Here is a 20,360-nt window from a genome sequence, read left to right on the forward strand (position 1 = left end):
CAGAGATACAGAAGAGAACGTGGACTAGTCCCTTTTTGCAATTTCACAAGTGAACCGTCACTCGTGACGTGGCACTCACGTGGAAGTCCTAACTCCTTTTGTCTCCACTTTTCTTCTTCCCTGAAAGTAAACTAGCTAAACTCGAACAATAACAACACTCGCATCACGTGCCCCAAGTAGTGGATGATTGATTGTCCAAAGGTTTGTAATACTTGGATAAAAGAAAATCCCCTGTTGTCTGGCGGGGTTTTATTACCTCGATGCGGTTAAGATCTACGGTGTGTTTTCCGAGTACTAAACTTCCTCAAGAGGCTACCTGAAGAAAAAGAAGACGCTTACACCTAAAGAAAAAGAAGAATAGAAATCAGGTCATCTTGCTTCGAATTTCCGATCATGGTAAGGACTAAGTAACAAGTATTATGTTTGGATCTCATCTCGAAGCGGAGGTTTCCTTATCCTTTTATCATGTTTTCGTAAAATTGGCAGTCGGCGCTCTTCAATTTCCATTCCTTTCTGACGGTTGTGTTGCTCGTAATCTGCACTTGTACTTATATTAAGTTGCACTTCCCTGCATTTCTTCAGGAGAAAACCGGGTACGTGGGATCTTTCATTTTTACATGATTCGTCTTTTTTTATCTTTTATTTTTTGGTGGTTTTGATCATTCTGAACCTCCGGCTCTTCCTGTAAATGTTATATCATTATTTGAGCTAATCACAACTCACCGGTCTCCCAGTGTCTGATTTCTTAGTGTTTTTTTTTTTTTTTTTGTGTATCAAAGTTTGCGACTCTTCATAATCTTATGGTGTATATTCGTATACGTAAACATTTGATCAATAAACTAATTAATCAGTTGGTGAAATTAGTCTGGTTTAAGTAGGTAGAAATTTTCGCTTATGTAAGGTTTGAGGACTAAATCACTACTTTTAACGTAGAGATAATAACTTAAACAATAAACACGGTGATATAAGCTGGTGCGTCCATTCACATTTGTAGTTTCTTTACATTCTTAGTTTTTAAAGTCTGCCAAAGCTTGAGAACTAAGTGATCAATTCAATGTAGAGACTGTAATTTAACATGGTGATAAGGTGCTGTACATTAAGGACCTTCTCATGGACAGGCTTGGATTCCTCTATTTATTATGCTATGAAATATAAATGAGATTTCAATATCAGGTTACATTCTCATTATTTATGAGAACCAAAAATACATGTTACCATAAAAGAAAAAAAAAAATGGTGACACATTAATCTTGTAGGGTGCACCAGCATAATTGTTGATAGAAAGCAATTCAAAACAAACCATAAACCCTGACACGACCATCTGGCATGAGCCAGTTAAATATTGAGCTTGGGATGTCCATGTGTTCGAAAACTTAATCATTCTAGTAAGTTCATGTTTATTTATGTCACACTGGTTTATTTGAGTGGTAACTGTTATTTGGCTGAACTAGTTACTTTTAAAGAAGATAGTTTGCTGTTCATCCTTCAAATTGGTTACAATTACCCCTTAAAAAAGGGAAAAAAACAGAGTAAAAGAAATAAAGGAAGATTGGTCACAGTAGTCACAGTTCTTTCCCTTTTGTCTTGTTTAAGTGTTTGAATTGCTTGTGTCATGTTAAGCCCATTTTGGAATACTCCTTTTTTTTTGTTTTGAAATGTTGATAATTTTATTTCAAAGAAAGAGAAGATACATCAAGGGAGACCTCCCCTAACAAAAAAATGATTTGGGCTTCCTAAGTTAATTCTCCCCAGCTAGGTGGAGAAATCACATAAAAGATATGGCAAAATGAAAGTACTAAGACTAGAGAGGATGAGAAAAGAGATACTTCACCGAGTTCGTGATTTCTTCTCATAGCTACAGATAACTGGGTTGGCATCACTATGCTGACCATTCTTATTGTGTTTAACTATTGAGCTCCTTTGTGCAACAGAGTTGCATTTTTTATTACCTAGGTTGAGCTATCAAACTTCTAGATTCTTTACTGAATGCAGTAGTTGTAATTGCAACTCAGAAGTGACATGCATTGTTTGTAGAAGCAGAGAATTTCAAGACTAATACAAAAAATGGCACTGGCTACCGTGCATTAGATAGTGAGTGGAGACCCATTTTTTAAAAACCATGTAGCATGTCTATAGTATTGTTAGACTTCCTTATACATTTGCTTTTTTTAACTCTGTACATTTCTATAAATTTCAATAAATTTCTGACGACATGTAAAAAATTGGAATATTTATGAGGGTAAACTTGTGAAAAATTGCAACAGTCATTTCTATCACTTCCCATTGCAATCTTGTGTGCAGGAGGTAAATAACTCTCATGCATTAAAAGAGCACTTTTGGTACTGAAGTGTTGCTGTAATGTGTTCCAGCCAAGTTAACGTCTCTTGGTGCAACTGTTGGATTTTTTTGCATTAGTCTAGGCTGTGACCCACCCAGCCCCTCACCCCCTCCTCCTCTCCTTTCTTCTTCTTCTTCATAGTTTTCTGTCACTTAATGGAAGAAAGATGTGTGTGGCTTGCCTTTGAGGTTCTTCTTCTTCTTCTTCTTCATAGTTTTCTCTTTTAAACTGTCCTGGTTAAAATTGGATGTCCAAATACCTCCAGTTTGCTGTGACTCCCCCGAGTGAAGTTCCTACAAAGAAATGTACTTTTTTCTTAACAGTCCCTTTATCCACTAATTATTAAATGCAATTTTATGTCACTTAATGGAAGGAGTGTGTATGTGGCTTGCCTTTGAGGTTTTTGGTCAACTCTTTTCTCTGAAAAAATTGGATTGCTTTGCTTCTGTATGGAGGTATTCTGGACTGAAGTTACTACAGAAGCAAAGATGAATGAATTCTCTACCTAAACAGGGGTGTCTTTAATCAATTTAAACAGCTCTTCCTTAGTCTTTAAATGGCTTTCATTCATTTTTTTTTTTTTTATACATGTTGCTCACAAAAGCACTCTTTATGTGCAGATTTCGGGGTTTCTTCTGGAAGGCTGCTAGAATAGGTGAGGATGAATCTTGTTTTCATTAATGCATTTGGTTTAATATTAACTAACATCTGATATTAAAAAGTCAAAGTAAGTCAAAGTATCTTGCTTCCCAAAACATATTATAGAGCTGAAACTGGTTTAATATCATAGAGAATGCAATAAATTCTAACAAAAAAAGGATAAATTCTCCCGAGGCATGTCAAGTACGAAGAAGTTGATCAAAATATACATGCTAAAATCTTGACTATGAAGAATATTAATCAACCTACAAACATGAAAATACTCATCTTTGTGAAGGTGATGTGGAGCATCCCGATTCCTGATGTTGAAGAATTAGCTTAAGAATACCTATAAACATGAGATTACCCCAAGATCAATCAAGCTTTTGAAAGTAGAAGGAAGGAGGCTCAATTTAAAGAGAGTTGATTCTCTATGTTAAGGTCAATTTTAATGGGGAAGTCCTAAAATTAGAGTCTAAAGTAGTGGCAACTTGCTCTAGTGGAAATTTTGATTAAAAACAACTAGCTGTTTTGTTTGAAAGCTTCAGTTAGAAAATCAACTTGCTGTTTTGGTTAAAACGTGAATTGCAATGTCCAATTCAAGTTGTAGTTTCGTGCTGTTGTTTACAGTGTTTAAGTTTCTTAGCTAGTAGTGCCTAAAAGTAGTAGCTCTACAAGTTAATTTTTTTTTCTAGTTAGTCTTTTGCTTAGAATAGGACAATGAAGAAGTTACCTCTATTATTGAGTGGATGTGCCTATTCAAGGTATTTAAGAAGTCATTTTTTGTTTAGTGAATGAAATTTTGGTTGACTCTAGTTGGGTAAATTTATTTTTTAACTTCTTCCTCTTTGTTTTTTTAGTCTTAATAGCTATAGAAGTCCTTTTTTTCTGACCTTCAAGTTTTACCTATCAAATTGGAGTTCAGGTTGTAGTTTTTAGTTGTTTGCTGAACTCTAGGTTACCCATTTCTTAGGAATCTTTCAACTTCATTCTTTCTTGAATTCAAACCATTGTACTTACCAAAATTTCTTGGATCAGATGAACTCTCCTAAAATTTCAAGTTATATCTCCGTTGGACTGGTATAACTTCTGAACAGAAACATTTTGATTTTGAGTTACTCTATTTATACAAGCAATGATTCTGCCAAATTTGCTTGCCCAAATATTGTTTAACCAAAATTTTGCATAATCCCCACTTCTAACATGAATTTGTTGCCCCTGCATGATGTAGGCCTAAACCTACAAGTAGTTTTCCCAAATCTGGAGGTTTGCAGTATGATGAAATTTTGAATAAGTCAATCATTCTAAGAATATTGATACTTGAGATAAATAATCCTTTTCCACATCATTCCCTTTGAGTACCATATTTTTATTTTTTTTAAATTACCCTTTGAGTACCATATCTGCATTGCCATTTAGCGAGGAGGCCATCATTTATAAGCTTTAATTCTTCTGATGCCTGAGACACCATGTTTCTTAAATGAGCAAACTTTGTTCTTGTCAATCAAATGAAACCAATAATTTTCACTCATCTCCAAAGGAATTGTGATTCTATGGCTCAATTGTAGTGGCTACTTAACAGGGACAACACTACAAGAAAAAGGTAATAATTGGGAAGACCAGCAATAGTGTATTTAATGGCAAGTGATGCTTCCACAAGATTTAGATGATTCGCCATTCAAGTGGAGAGTGGCTTCTCTTATCTATCTGTGATATGAGATATAAAGTCTTTAAAGTTATACCCTTAGAAAGGGGATAGCCAGACAGGTTGAAGGAAAGGAACCAACAATACACACAAGGGTGATGGTAGGATCAGATGCAATGAATGTAAAGAGTATGAAGATCATTTAGGTAGAGTTAGACCACCCAACCTTTTGTTTGAGATGATCTCATATATAGAGATGAAGGACTCCATACATCAATTTTATATAAAAGAGAAGAGAGTAGGTCATGTCATTATAAAACTCCTGAAACTCTTAAAAAGTTGTGGATTGAACCGTTAATTAGAGGAGAAAAGGTACATGAAAGGCAACTGCCATTCTATCATCTACACTTATGACCAAAGCCCTTTTTGTACTCCTATCTAAAAAGGCTCCAATAAAATGGTTTAAAGCTGCCATTCAAAAAAGAAAAATGATTAGAAGTTCTTTCCATGTCTATTCGAGGATGACAATTGGTTTTCTTCATTGTTGAGGGAGGCTCAGAAGCAATGGTTTTTTTGAGGGTGTGGGTCTCTTTGTGGCTACCCCCTTTTGGGGGCCTTTTTGAACTCCTTAGAATAAAATTTCATCTCCTATATTATTAAAAAAAAAAAAAAAAAAAAAAAAGGTTTTCTCCATCTGTGAAAGGAATGAAAGAGTTCATGTGTTGTAGTGCAGAATCAACAACTTGTTCGCCAAAGATAAAAGTGCTTTGATTAAGCTTTATCATGGACTAAAGAACTGTTTTTAGATAACTGGTTAACAATTTAACTACTCATTTGTATGCATTGGACAATAAGCTAATTAATCTGAAATCTCTTGGATTCAATACTCTTAGCTACTCTTGGTGTTTTTCTTTTCCTTAATAAAAATTTAATTTTTTTTAAAAAATGAATGATCCTGTGGTTTATAAATGGATGGGTGGAACGGTGACAGGGTTATCGGCTAAAATTGCTAGCACTAGTTACAAGTAATTTAGCATCCCGTGGTTTGGTTTGGAAAATTCTTGCTCTATTTAAAGTTGTTGTAAGATGGGCCCAAGCCCACGCGGCCAAGTAAGGCCCACATGTCTAAGTGTGTGGAAGATGAGCCCAAGCCCACACGACCAAGGAAGGCCCACACGTCCAAGTGTGTGGAAGATGAGATCAAGCCCGCAAGACCAAGGAGAAGGCCCACACAGTGATGTCATGATGATAAATAAAGAGTCATCTCATAAATATGGCATTGATGTAATTAGTTTATGATTTATGTCTCTTATTCACTCTTACTAGGGTAAAGGGTATTCTTGTAATATTAGTACTTTTGATATCTATAAATACAACTTAAAGGGGAGGGTTTGGATTAAGTCCATTACCCTAATGTTCCTCCTCTTTTCTCCAAATTTGTTTCTTTTCCTCTTCTCCTCCTAAAACCTTCTCTCCACAACTCTTCTTCTTCTTCTTCTTCTTCTTTTCACCTCTTAATCCTCTTCTACTGTGATTATACATGATGAAATCCTAAGTTTCAACAAAATTAATTCATTTCTCTTGGTATGTGATTAAAAGAAAATTTTCAACTCTAGATCAATTACTTTGTAGGGAGTCTTCGTCTTGAAAATACTTGATAATATGCTTTTTGGGGTTGCCAGTGAATCTGTGCATCATCTTTTCATTTATTGTTCATTTTCTTTGAATGTTTTGAGTGCAGTTTTGTAGAAAAGTTTGGCTCTAGTTGTTGTCTTCCTAATTCCTGTTCTAGAGCTTTAATTCAATTTATAAGTTGTGCTACTGCTAAAGCAACACAATTGGGGGTTGTTTGGTGAATGTTATTTGGGCAAGTTAAAATAGAGAAATTGCTGCACCTCTGGTAGAAAAAATAAAAAAAAAACTGTGGGTAGAGTGAAAAGTGGTCTGTGATCTATATTGGGCAAGTAAAGTAGCAGAGCTTCACCATCTACATGGAGCTATATCAGGAGAAATATAGAGGTTAGTGGCAGCTTTTTGTTGTTCTATGTGTGGAAGTGCATATGCACGGGCTCCTCCATTTGAGGAGTGTTCGAAATTAAGTTTTGCTGGTAGCTTCAGAGGACATCTAGGATCAGTGGGTGGAGGTGGTGCAATTTTTTACTTTGTGGAAGGATTCTCCTTGTATTTCCTGTACCTCTTTGGGTGTATTTGATGGAGGTTGAGATGCACACCCTCCTACATGGTCTTTGTTTATTTAGGGCTTTTTTCTTTGGACCAATTATGGTTGGGGATACAATTTGGTGGTGGTGATAAGTTGAACCTGTGTTCTTCACTTCCTTGGAGACTTCTACAGTACTTTGATGAATAGTTGACCTAGATTCTTAGTTCTTAGATTAGTAGGTGCACACTGTAGGGAAGATAATCAGATGGTTGTTTCTCTAACAAGGGAAGAGACTTCCTAGTCACGTCATGTTATTCTTGTTTGCTTGTGTATTTGTAGTTTATTGTTTTTCTTTGGTTTCTTTTTCTCTCTCTCTCTCTCTTTTTTTTTTTTTTTTGAATGTTGATTGTTAAGGAATAGTCCCACATGGATTAGTGAGTACAAAGATCTTGAGTTTATTAGTTGGGAAATAGGCTTCCTAAGGTGGCTAGTCATTTTGGGATGGGCCTTGACCCAATTTAGCATGGTATCAGAGTAGGTACTCATATGTGAGCTTGCACCTAAACTATCTACTTGTAGAGCCACAAAAAGAGGGCCTACACCTATACTATCTACTTGTAGAGCCACAAAAGAGGGCCTACACCTAAACTACCTGTTAAGTTGGGTCCAAGGCCATCCCAAAATGATTAGCCACCTTAGGAAGCATCTTTATCAACTAATAAACTCAAGATATTTGTACTCACTAATCCATGTGGGACTATTCCTTAACGCTCCCCCTCATGTGTAGACCCTCTTTTTGTCGTTCTACAAGTGGATAATTTAGGAGTAAGCAGTTTAGGTGTAGACCCTCTTTTGTGGCTCTACAAGTAAATAGTTTAGGTGCAAGCCCACATATGAGTACCTGCTCTGATACCATGTTAAGTTGGGTCCAAGGCCCATCCTAAAATGACTAGCCACCTTAGGAAGCCTCTTTCTCAACTAATAAACTCAAGATATTTGTACTCACTAATCCATGTGGGACTATTCCTTAACACTGCCTACTCCTAAATTATCCACTTGTAGAGCCACAAAAAGAGGGTCTACACGTGAGGGAGAGTGTTAAGGAATAGTCCCACATGGATTAGTGAGTACAAAGATCTTGAGTTTATTAGTTGGGAAAGAGGCTTCCTAAGGTGGCTAGTCATTTTGGGATGGGCCTTGACCCAATTTAACATTGGTTATACACTTGCATACACCCACTTACCCTTGGTGAGACCTGAACCCAGGACCTCACACTATAATCCCCACCACCCCCACTCCATGTGACCATTGATTATAGGGCTCTTGATTATATTTCCTTTATACTAGGGCTCGTTTGTACTCTTTTTTTTTTTTTTTTTAGTTATTTTTACTGAGCACAACATCTTTTTGGCTTGTTCTGAAAAAAAAAAAAAAGATAAAAAAGAAGAGATGATAAGCCTACAGAATGAATAATATTAATTTACTGCTGGCCATATTCGAAATTTAAACTTGTGGCAGAATGGAAGGGCTTGGACATGACCTTCAATTCTTGTTGTTAGGAGACTCCCTTGCTTTTGTTTTTTTTTTGGCCTTCAAGCCTTAATTAAATTGGCATTTAAGAAATCATTTGATGATATTCAAGTGAGTTGAGTAAGTATCTATAAGCTCCATCACTTCTTTGAATGGGGATTCAGGATCCATGTTTGAAGTGGTGACTCCATCTCTTTTTGGCATGATACTTGGGTGGGGGAGACCAGCCTTGCAAGGGCTTATCCGAATTTATACAAAATTGCTAGTAACCAATACATCATTGTTCAAAACTAATGCACTTTCACTAATGATATTTGTTATTGTGACCTTAACTGATGGTAATGATGTTCATGGAAGGACTTGATGATGAGTAGTAGTGTTCATGAAAAGAAAGATACTTCCTAGTGGTTGAAGTTTTGAACAGTTCAATATACCTAGTACATTTCCAAGAATGATGTTATGCCAATATTTCTGATTGGTGGATCGTAGTTCTAACATTTTAGTTTCATGAAGGGGGTCTAAGGGACCCTACAATTATGGAAGTCATTCCTATTAGGGAAATCATCACCATTTTCTTGAAGTTGTGCAGTTAGAATCACATAATTTAGGTATTTCAAATAAAGAGTTAAAGTGACAAGATTGTTGATCAATGGTCAGTAAAAAAGATCATTTGTAAAGTGGCTTGTACAGTTTGGAATCAGATAAGAATCTGTAGAGGTCAAATCTCCTTCATGTGGGAGAGCGCTACACTCTTTGCATGGCCTTCCTGCATGAACTCCCTGCTTAAGTGGAACCATGCATATTAGCAGATATTCTCATGTTGTGATGTCATTCTGATTCGAAGAGGTTAAAATCTCATTCTGACCAATTAGTCAATTAACAATAGTTTTATTTTGACTTTTAAGTCCTAATGATTTTTTTTCAAGTGATTTCAACTACCAACCTCAAGAAAAGTTGTTTCTTTCTGATGCTAAATTACATGACATGGCTTTCCAAGATTGTCTTCCAGCTGTATACTAATAAGGAAGTGAACATAAAGCACTTGTGGTTGCATGAAGATTTGAATGGGTGGGAAATAGCTATATGTGGATTTTTCATTGCAGATATAATACATATTAGGCCACCCTAACTTACTATTACATGTAGATGCATATTTGGCATCTTATTCCAAGTATAAGTGAATTTTTTTCCTTTGAAATAGCACGTAAAAGTGATTTGTCAAATGAAGAAAGTACTGATAAGTGTTATCAAAAAATTAAAAGAGAGAGAGAGAGAGAGTTACTAATAGATCAATGTTGATATCACTCTTAGATTCCAATGGGTGGAGGTTATGGTAAAGAAACTAATAGATGAATGATCTTCAATTCCAAAGTGATCTTTTTTTCCTTTGAAGTAGCATGTAAAAGCGACTTGTCATATGAAGAAAGTATTGATAATTGTTATCAAAAAATTAAAAGAGAGAGAGAGAGAGAGAAAGAGAGAAAGAGAGTTACTAATAGATCAATGTTGATATCACTCTTAGATTCCAATGGGTGGAAGCTGTGGTAAAGGCACTAATAGATAAATGATCTTCAATTCCAAAGTGATCTTTTTTTCCTTTGAAATAGCATGTAAAAGTGATTTGTCAAATGAAGAAAGTACTGATAAGTGTTATCAAAAAATTAAGAGAGAGAGAGAGAGAGAGAGAAAGTTACTAATAGATCAATGTTGATATCACTCTTAGATTCCAATGTGTGGAGGTTGTGGTAAAGAAACTAATAGATGAATGATCTTCAATTCCAATCAGTGGAGTTGTGGTAACGTAACTTCTGCTAGGAAATTCAGAAGCATATCTATAAGAAGGCTTCAAGGAACCATTATCCCTTCCTAATGTTCCTGTATTATCTTCGCTGGAAAAAAATAAAAAAATGTGTAGTGCTTGTAATGCTGAAATTAGGAGCTAAAAACAGGGAATTAGATGCTCTCGAGGGAGTTTTATTTGGAGGTTGTCTGATGTAGGCCTGCATAGTTGATTTCTTCTGAAACTCTGTGAGTTAGTACTACTAGTTGTAGACCTGAGCTTCTGAAGGAAGTCCCCTGGCATTAAATTTAGTGAAACATTAGAATACAACTCTAAATGTCACTGATCCTATAACCTTGGAGGAGGGCTCTGATTATGATCATGACAGTATAGAGTGATTTGACCAGGATGAAGTAATGGAAGGCTTGAATCTCTTTGATGAATCATAATGCACTTTTGAAAAGGCTGGTCTCTGATCATAGTGCTAGCAGAGATACATCTTAATGGATGAAGGAATTCATGTGGCAAAACTAAACTTAGTTGAGATGAAAATTTGTAATTGGCTTTAGTTTTTTCTTCAACGATTGGCTTCAGCTATTGAGTAAATCCAGCTAAAAATGACAAGGAACTTTTCTTTTTTTTACTACAATTTTGGTGTAACTGGAGTTCTGATTGAAATTGGAAGACATCTGTCTCTGCTATACTCTTTTTGTGGTACTGATAATGACTGTATAATAGTATCACATCTTGAAATCTCTCATGCCACGATCTTATTAATTGCTTGGTATCAGTGTTTGAGGAATGACACGGCTATTTTCATATAGGAAGCATTGTCAAGATTCTAGGGTTCTTTTAAATTGTATTCCTAATGCTTTGCTCCTTGATATAATTTGACCCTTTATCTGTTTTTTTCAGGTGAACGGTTGAGCCCTTGGGTGGCAATCGCATGTTTAGTGATGGGCATATCAGTTATAGTCTTTTGAGTAGTGGTTGAAGGACAACAGTGTTTGTGTCAAAGCTGCTCCATCATTCCTTCAGTGCTAGCAGCTTCTTTTAACTCGAAAGCTCAATCTGTAGGAGTAATTCTAATGTGTGTGCCTTGTTGTTAATTACTGATCAAAATGGAAATAATGAACCGTCCCGTTTGCAGCACTGAACTCATGAAATCTAATGAAACCCAAAATTATATTTAGTTTAACCTGGTTATCATTTACTACATAGTTTGAGTAATGGTTTCTTTACGATTCAAGTCAAAATGTTTTCGTTCCCTAGTGTTAATGATTTTTTTTCCCTAATTTTCTGTTGAAGGTTAACAATCTATGATCATGACGAATTTTGGAGTCCCACTTGATCTTCAAGTTTTCTAACTCATTTCAGTTTGTGTTTCTTATCTTCTTAATTCGTGCTAGTTTGGGCAATGATTCTTCTTGGCATCTTACGTCCTCGTGGTGGATCCTAACAAAAAGTTCAAAAGACAATAGGACCCATTGGAATGAAAACAAGGATGCTAATCCATCACGGTCTCCACTCAGACAAGGTAATAAATGCTCTCAACAACCCACCGTCCCTATTCTTTAGGAACATGGGACCTTCTGAAGCTTTGTCCGCAGATAATAGCAGTTTTCAACCGGGAAAACAGGTGGATGTCTTTTTATCACAAGGAGGTTAAATGATGATGACGTCTTGAATGTCAATGGATAGAATGCTAACCCATCTTGGGTTTTGTCGGTTTAAAGCAGGATATGACTGGCAGACCCGTTGTCTGGGATATGCTTTTCAGAGCTATTTGGTCTCCTTGCCATAGTCTGATACATGGAATGATTATAAAATTTCATACCATTCATAGATAGCAGACCCATTCGTGACCAATGTTTGGTAAAGGTTGTTCTGTTCTTGATTACTCAGTTGAGTATAAATGTTAGTGGGAACAAAAGAAATCTTGAAAGGTTTCTTCCAATGCTATTTTGGTTAGTTCCATATAAAGTGAGTCTCCGTCTGAACATTTGTCGTCCCATTTACCAGTTGGGTCTTCTGCTTCCATTTTCAGTTTAGTTTTTCCACAAACCAAATTTTTTTATTGCCAGCAGCTTATAGTTTTGTATAAAGCAGTATAAATGATTATTGTATACACAGAAATATGATTATAAGAACACTTTTATTTTAACATTGGTCAGTTCGTCACTAAGAACTTCCTCGAGTCAATAGGCTTTTTTCTCGAGATAAATAAAAGGTAAGTATCAGTTGAGGTAGAACAACTAATCAGTATATAAAAAAATTAAACGATTGATATGACAATCGTAATATTGAACAAACCATTGATTTCTATGTGAAAAGTCCTGATACCAACTTATTAACAGACCAACCAAATGGAATATGAAGCTATTGTTGCATTAATGAAGATGGGTGAATGGGTTTTGTTGGTCAAACTGATGTTAGATAAGCAGAAGAAGACCATTGTCGGTGAGCAGATCATGGTTCGTGTTTACGACGATGAAATTAAAAGCGGGGAGGCGCAAGGCCTTCTTTCGGACCAGTGGAGAGCCATCATATCGCTTCCCCAGCCAATGACCACGGGGATATTTCACCATTGTTCCTTCTGCAACGGCAAAAATATACCTGGCGAGGTCTCTCACCACTGCTTCCTCACTGCTAGAACAGGCAGCGGAACCCAGAAGTTTCTCTTATTTTACACACTTGAAGCTGTCGGAGGTCTGACGAAGACAAGTCAGGTATCTCCATTCTATCAGATTTGCTTTCAAGGGTCCTTCCTGAAATGAGACATTACAGGATGGCTTGAAAAGATCATGGAAGCTTCCTGCGCGCTTAATGTATCACAGGGCTCACCTGTACTTTCTGAACGAATCACTAGCCAGATTTTCATGTTCATGAATGGAGACCACAAATATATTACTTGATTCCCTGACTACGTGCTCTCTACGCTGTTTGGGACAGCCTGTAGAAGAAAATGAATGAGCTACTGTAGAAGTTAAAATGGGTTTACTTCTTTCGGACCAAGATAGATTATACAGCTGGATTAAAAAAAGAAAAAAAGAGAGAAATTATATAATAATGATAGACACGAGGGTAAAATCAAAACTTTTTTTCTTTTTAGACCTATTTTCCATTTAAATATGCAATTCCTTTTAATTAATCTTCTCTTGCATTGATGGTTTTTTAGATTTGTTTTTGTAGTGGAATTTGCAATACTTACTACTGATTCCAGGCTTCTTCTCCCTGACGTGAATCTTTCTTCTTCCAGATGACCATTACAGCATTATATGATTGTGACGAGTCGTTCTACGGGATTGAGAAAGCCTCTCGCGAGGATCTTGGGGAACATTGATGATGAATGATGATTCGAAAACGACACCCATTTAATCCCGTAGAAAACTGACACCCACTTGGGACTTGGGAGTGGATCGAAAAGTCAGATTTCTGTAGCGAAAGACAGGAAGGAGGAAAAGCAAAGCCACGTTAAATCTCAGGCATTGTCGTGGCGGTGGAGCAGACTTGAGATTTTATTTTTCCAAGTATTTGCTTTCAAAACTGGGTAAGTTCCTAATCTGGATTTCAGAGTCGTCTGATATTCTTTTCCAGTTTCTGGATTCGTGGGATTTCATTTCTGAATCACGATGTTTGCCTTGAATTTGACTGTGAACGTACAGAGGTTCTGCTTTCATTGTTTTGTTCAGTAGTGACTATTGACCCCCAAAGTGTTTGATAATATTCCTGACTGGCAGAGTGAGGATTGCAGACTGGCCTGTCGGAGTCCTCTTTGTCAAAGCGTCTATTACATCAAGACTAAATCTGGATTTTCTAAACATTATTCCCCAAAAAACGTCAAAGAGAATCGATTATTTGATTGAATTATACTCATCCATAAAGTCAATCACGTGAACATTATCACTTCTGATTCATAAACTATACATAACAACTCAAAAACATACAGCTTCTCGTGGCAATTTGTGTCATAGCCATCGAATCAAGAGAAGCAAAAACAGAAAACAAATAAACATTAAATATTTCTCTCGTCTGATTCGAGGATGGAAGGGTGTACTCATTGGAAGAGTCCGCCGGAGAGTCGCCGGCCGGCGGAGACCCATCAACTATGAACTAAAGAGGAAACATCAGGAAGAAATAACAGAACTGAAGGTGGAGATTTTCAGTAACTATGCATTAACACCCGCAGATTAAACTTCCAAATTTTTATTTACTTGTTACTTACAAGTAAAATCCCAACTTGGGGTGTCGACTGATCAGCCGATCCGGCGACTCAGCATGTCGTAGGACGATCGGCTGGATCGGGGAATCAGGACCTTGGATTCCATCACAGAGCAGGAGCTCTTACAGGAACCGTAGAGATCAATGAAGCCGAAGCGGTCACTCAACGTCCTGCTCGCCTTTGAAGTCTTCCAGCACTCTTCATCAGGCTTGGAGCATTCCACCAGTGCCGCAACAAACGGGTCTCTCCCGAATTTAGCATCGTGGGTCTTCTTCTTCTGCCATATGGAGATGAATGATCTCTGGGAGGAACCTCCGGCCGGCGGTAAAGGGAGCAGATCTCGAGCAGGGCTTTTGTCTTTCGAGGAATGCTGCTGCTTCGGGATGCCGGGTTGCTGTTCCCACTTGAAAGGAACTCCCGAGAATTGAAGCGGCGTGACAGGACTGAGGGGTGAGTCAAGGTTTGAAGAGCAGAAGGACCCGAGGGAGGAGGAAGAGGAAGAAGGAGAACCACAGAAAGACTTGGCCCGACGCTTGATGTATCTTGCAGAAACTAAAGAAGATGTTTCTGCTTCTTTTGGAGACATTGAAATATCTTGAACAGTTGCAGAGATTTCCATCTGGTCAAGCACAGCTGGAGATGTAAGAGGGAGAGAAATAGAGAGGGAGAAGAAGGGAGAAGAGCTGAAGGTGATGGGTATTGTATGTTTCTTGTCTTGGAGCCCTATCTTGGATAAATAGGCTTTTTTTTTTTCTTTCTCTTATTTTGCTTATAATTAAGCTCTGAATTCAATATAATATTTCATAATATGTAAAATTTTAATTTTTAATTTTAATTTTGTGGGACCGAATGGAACCGGTCCCACAATTCACGTGGCAACTGCACTACCACGAAGAAAGTTAGGAAACAAGAATGATAGGAAGCAAGCGACAATAGCCGTCGGATCAACGTTCAAGATCACCTAAGACATGACGACCCAAATGAATTAAGTATTTTAGAGATTGACTCGAGCTTGTTCCTAGATGACAAAGTGAATCTTTTGAGAGAAGTGGAAAGGTGGGGCCAGGAGGATGAGCTAAAAAGATGGTCGTTTGGTCATCCGCTTATATATTTCCAATCTTGCAGCAGTGGAGTCAATTAATATAAGGAAAAGTAAAGAGAGAGGTCAAATGAAGGGGGAACATAATGAAGAGCATAGAGATGCTCTCATGGTGATGGGGTCCACTCTCACAATTAGAGAAGCCAAACGTGCACCATTAGATTCATTTATCAGTGGGACCCCCATGCCCCTTTTATTTAAAACTAGGGTTTCTTTTTGGAAGGCAGATATGATGAGTTCAAGGGCACACTTGCATAGATATTTGACTAAATTGAAGTGCTTTCTTGTTATCTAAGCTTGAGACCACTGTGTCATGCACATAAATGTAACAAAATTTGAAGTAATCATGTGACTATTTTTTTATAAAGTAGTCTGGTTGTTGGGCTGAAGGCTCATACAACAAACCTGATAATTGTGGGAGAGGGGCCAATCAAACAATGGCCAACTACTGTATTTTTCCAAAGCCTAATAATGCAGGCTTCAAATTTTAAACTAAGGTGGGTGTCAATTCTGGGGGATTTGGGGTGATTTTTAAGATATTGACTGGGTTATACCAATACAAATTTGTATGAGTAATCCCAGTTTTTGAAGAAAGATGTGCTGCTGTGGCAGTGAAAGTAGGTGCCTTTTAATGGCGATGAAGTAACTATCAGAGTTACGACCTTGAGATTAAGATGATTTGCTTTTGAAGGTATGAAGCATGGCCTCAAGGGTGCTACTGCTGTCTAATATCACCTGGTTATTAAACGCCACAAGAGTTGCTTTTGGCCGATAATGGGTTGACTATAAAACTAGGCAATTGGTCTTGCTTTTCATTCAATCCCTTTCATGATTTCACCAAGTGATGCTGATTCTTGTTGATTTTTTTTTCTGAGCAATAAAACTTGAGAAAGACACCTTGAATGTAACCCTAAAACCACCAAACCTGAAGATCTTTTGTTCTTGATTTGAAAAGCCAGGATATCACTATAAACCTCCCATTCTATTGCTAGCTGTTTGACTTCAATTTTAGCAAAACCAAAGCCAGACCATACATTTCATGGACTACTCTCACTCTAATGAACATTTTCCTGGTTGAGTTTTGTGCATTTTTTACACCTTTTTATGTCCTTTCTTACATTTTTTTTTTTTTTTTTTTGTGGCTTTCTCTTGCACATCTACCTTTTTTGTTGCTTTCTTCCTCTCCTTAGTGTTGACTTAGGTTGATTCTTTTCTGGGTTTTGATGATAACAAAATATAAGCTAATAAATTTGTAATTTTTAGTATTTTATATGCATTTCTTTCAACTCACTCAATTACAAAATTTATGAGGAAGAACCAACAAATCCAATACAAGACCTCGATCAAAAGTGAAGAGTTGGCCACATTGAAGAAGCACCTTGGAGAAGATTGAAGAGTTGGAGATTAGAGTTTAGGAAAATTAGATAATCCTCAAGAACTCTAGCAATATAAGAGATTAGCCATCCGGTTTTTTAACCTTAGGCATCAATTTGCTTTTGGAGCTCATAACATGTATACTATTTCTAAAATCATGTTTTCAAAGCTCATAAAAATATTTTGGAATTTTTCATTCACTTAGAATTGGCCTAAATCATGCTTTGTACTTAATTCCATACAATACTAAACAACATAATTGATCAATGAGTGTATGACTTGATTCGTCATACATAGGGAATAACGCTTCAATAGGCAGACTTCCCCATCATGCTTATAGAAGTTGATCCATCAACCCTCTTTAGGTATGATCGATCAACTAGAATGTTGATAGGTCAGTTTCTAAAGTATGATCGATCAAATTTTGTTGGCATATCAATCAACAACATGTTGCATGTAGAAGTGTTAAAGCATGAATGATCAACCTTGTAGGTTATGGTTGATCAATTAAAGAATTGTTGGGCTAGTATATAGAAGATGATTGATTGATCAACCCAAGAAGCATGATTGATCTACCCTCTATAGAAGCTTAAAAATGCACTTTGATAAATGCTTTGATCGATCATGAAGCCATAGAAACTTCCAAATAGAGCTATTAGAGATTTATTGATCGATCAATTAATATGTTGACCCAACTTGTGTCTCAAGAGAAGGGGTGAATTGAATAAAAAATCAAAAATTAAGCTATTAAGATGCAATTAAAAGCGCATGCACACAACCACAAAGAGGCAAAGATTTTTTATTATTGATGTTCCCTTGGTGCTAATCATCGCCCAAAAACCTTGGAAAAGTTTTTGCTATTTTACGCCTAGCAAAAAATACAAAGAAATTCTAACTTTCTTTAAGTTAAGTGTAATTCTCAATTATACTATCCCAATCTCTCTCTTAGAGATTTTCATACAACAAGATTCTGACTTTAGTGAACACTCCCTTTCCACAACTCTAAAATGCCAAATCTTCTAGCTTTTGAGGTACTAGAAAATCTCTGGTAAAGAAAGTTAAAATACAAAAGAGACCTAATGAGATCCAAGCTTCCAAATCTGTAAGCATATGAAATAAAGTGAATGGAGTTTTATGAAACTATGAATGCTAAGACTGTGAAGAGAAATTGAAAGATTTAGGCAAATTTAGAGTTTTTCTCTTTTAAAGTGTAAAATCAAAATTTGAAACAAAAAAAATATTTTTTAGAGGTTCAGTACACTAATATAAACTTACTGAATTTTCCTTCAGAGTTTGAGAGCTTATAAAAAAATTATTTATAAAAATTGTAAAAAAAATATGATCGATAAAGAAAAATGTATGATCGATCAACCGTGTATAACAATTATATTTTTTGAGTTCCCTAAGCCCAATAATCAATCAAAGCATCAATCAATAAGTTTTCAACCTTTTTATAAAACTCATTGATCAATCATGCCTCATCGATTGATTGATTATATTTTATAAAACTGGTTAGGTAGTATTTTGTATGATTAATCATGCTACAGTGAATGATCTAGGTCAAGGGTTATTATATAAATACCATGGACATACTAATATCGAGGTTTTGCATATGTAAATTTGGGTTGGTTCACGCAATGACAAAACTTCCAATTATTGTACAATAATGGGAGGTAATTTAGTCACTTGGAGCAGTAAAAAATAGAATGTTATAGCTAGGTAAGTGTTGAACCAAAATATAGGGTTATGGCTCATGTAGTAACTAAATTGTATGAACCAAATCCTTGATTTTAGAGTTTGGATTTTAAAAAACCGAGCTTATGTAACTTCATCATGACAATCAAGCAACCATTCACATTGCAACTAACCAATATTTCATAAAAGAACCAAACACATTGAAATTGATTCTCATTTTATTCGAGAGAAATTGTAAGCATGTCTCATATCCATGCAATATGTTCCTTCCAAGAACTAGCTAACACATATTTTCACAAAAGTTATTCCTATAAGTTCCCTCTCTACTACATGTACCAAACTAGGAATATTTTATGTTTTTGCACTAGCTTGATGGGGAGTGTTGAAGTAGTATAAACTACTATTGAAATTAAGTGAGTGCATGACTTAAGCTATAATTATGAGAAAATTCAAGTTCTTCTTCTTCTTCTTCTTCTTCTTTTTCTTCTTTTATAAGCATGAACCCCTAGAATCTACTATGGTTTTACACATTGGCATAAGAAAATTCAGCTTTCACTCTTGCACTCACTTGGAATTGCTAGTTCTTTCAAACACCAAAAATCATTTCTTATTTGTGCCCAACGTGTTGGAATCTTGTAGACACTCTAGGAGTGGGTATTTCTCGATTGACGATGTAAGTTTTACATTTCTTTTTTGTATTTTCACTTTCTAAAAAAAATAAAAAATAAAAAATTTCTAGGGTCTGTAAATCTAGAAGGAAAATTGCCCACTAGAGCAAGAATTTACTTGTATTGGATCTCTTTGGGAGAGATTTGGGATAGTGTAATTGGGTGTTACACTTGGCTTAAAGAGAGCCAAAATCTCTTTCTTGTAATTTTAGCTAATAGAGTTTATTAATAAAAAAATTTCAAACAAGAGTTCTTGGGTGGTGACTACCACTAGGGGAACATCGAAAATAAAAAATCTTGGTATCCCTGCGATATGCATATTTTCTTAAGTATTTCATTATAATATACACATTTAGAACTTAAATTTTTATTTTATTTTGAATTCACTACCCTCTAGAGAAGCCACCTAGGCCAACAATTAGCTCTTCTAACCCATCTGTGTTGTAGCCTGTTACCTTTCTATTTTAAACTCAATTGAGTCACTAAATTAAGAGTGAAACTTGGACAAGTAAACTTAAACTTGGTCAAGTCTTGTATTTGGCTGATTTTTACAAACTTTGGCAATTTTTCTCACTTATTTGAGTTGACTTGCCAAGTCATCAGTGAATTAATGATTTTTCCAACTAGAGTAAAGCAAGTTTTTGTTGGCATCAAGATCTCTGTCAAGATAATTTTAATGGTAATATACTCTTAAGTTACCAATGGTGTGCGTTAAAATATTCTTGCGTTATAGTAAGTTATTATAACTTGGCTACTATAGTGAATTGAGTGGCTTAAGTCCTTGTGTGACCAACATTGAAATTGATCTTGGACACAATTTATTGTAAATGTCGTTTGATAACCTAGAAACATTATGAATTAACTTTGATGTACAAATACCTTACGAGTGGATTAGCAATCCAAGATAGTGCTAGGTTGTGAACCACTATAAATGATTGTCTTTAGTGTGAGATTATATGAATGATTGTGCTTGAACTTTGATTATAATATTAATATTACATAATTAAATAAAATTATGAACACACTTAAGGGCTAAACAAAGTAAATTAAAAAGAGTCAAATTCAGTATAAAATTTTAAGCAAACCGTTTCAATATGTACAGCATAGTTTCAAATATGGTCAATAGATTGGATAAAACTTCTATCAAAGTATAGGGACCAATAGGAAAGGTGTTATCTCTCCTCTCCTTCTTGTTTATCAAATGAATCT

The 20,360-nt window shown here is 36.0% G+C and overlaps 2 protein-coding genes across 2 annotated transcripts; one reads left to right on the forward strand and one right to left on the reverse strand.

Annotated features, from left to right (window-relative positions):
• Window positions 1-172: 172 nt before the first annotated feature.
• LOC137960225 (uncharacterized) lies at window positions 173-11,291 on the forward strand. Its single transcript, XM_068807775.1, has 4 exons — window positions 173-396; window positions 487-593; window positions 2,959-2,993; window positions 11,009-11,291. The coding sequence occupies exons 1-4, from the start codon at window positions 394-396 to the stop codon at window positions 11,074-11,076; spliced, it is 213 nt and encodes a 70-aa protein (XP_068663876.1). The 5' UTR covers window positions 173-393; the 3' UTR covers window positions 11,077-11,291.
• A 2,674-nt stretch (window positions 11,292-13,965) lies between these two features.
• On the reverse strand, window positions 13,966-15,001 carry LOC137960490 (uncharacterized). The gene has a single exon (XM_068808127.1). It carries the CDS (start codon window positions 14,932-14,934, stop codon window positions 14,350-14,352), a length of 585 nt encoding a protein of 194 aa, XP_068664228.1. The 5' UTR covers window positions 14,935-15,001; the 3' UTR covers window positions 13,966-14,349.
• Between the last annotated feature and the right edge of the window lie 5,359 nt (window positions 15,002-20,360).

This window comes from Aristolochia californica, unplaced genomic scaffold, assembly GCF_029961685.1.
Source record: "Aristolochia californica isolate CCGP_79_NKW_82.1479 unplaced genomic scaffold, dmAriCali1.0.hap1 SCAF_3, whole genome shotgun sequence".
Lineage (NCBI taxonomy): Eukaryota > Viridiplantae > Streptophyta > Magnoliopsida > Piperales > Aristolochiaceae > Aristolochia > Aristolochia californica.

Bases quoted from the DNA above. Each gene is read 5' to 3' on its own strand.
- LOC137960225 (XM_068807775.1), top strand. The intron at 594-2,958 runs GTACGTGGGATC...CTTTATGTGCAG, and splicing joins TTTCTTCAGGAGAAAACCGG to ATTTCGGGGTTTCTTCTGGA. The intron at 2,994-11,008 runs GTGAGGATGAAT...TGTTTTTTTCAG, and splicing joins CTGGAAGGCTGCTAGAATAG to GTGAACGGTTGAGCCCTTGG.
- LOC137960490 (XM_068808127.1), bottom strand. From the start codon at position 14,934: ATGGAAATCTCTGCAACTGTTCAAGATATTTCAATGTCTCCAAAAGAA.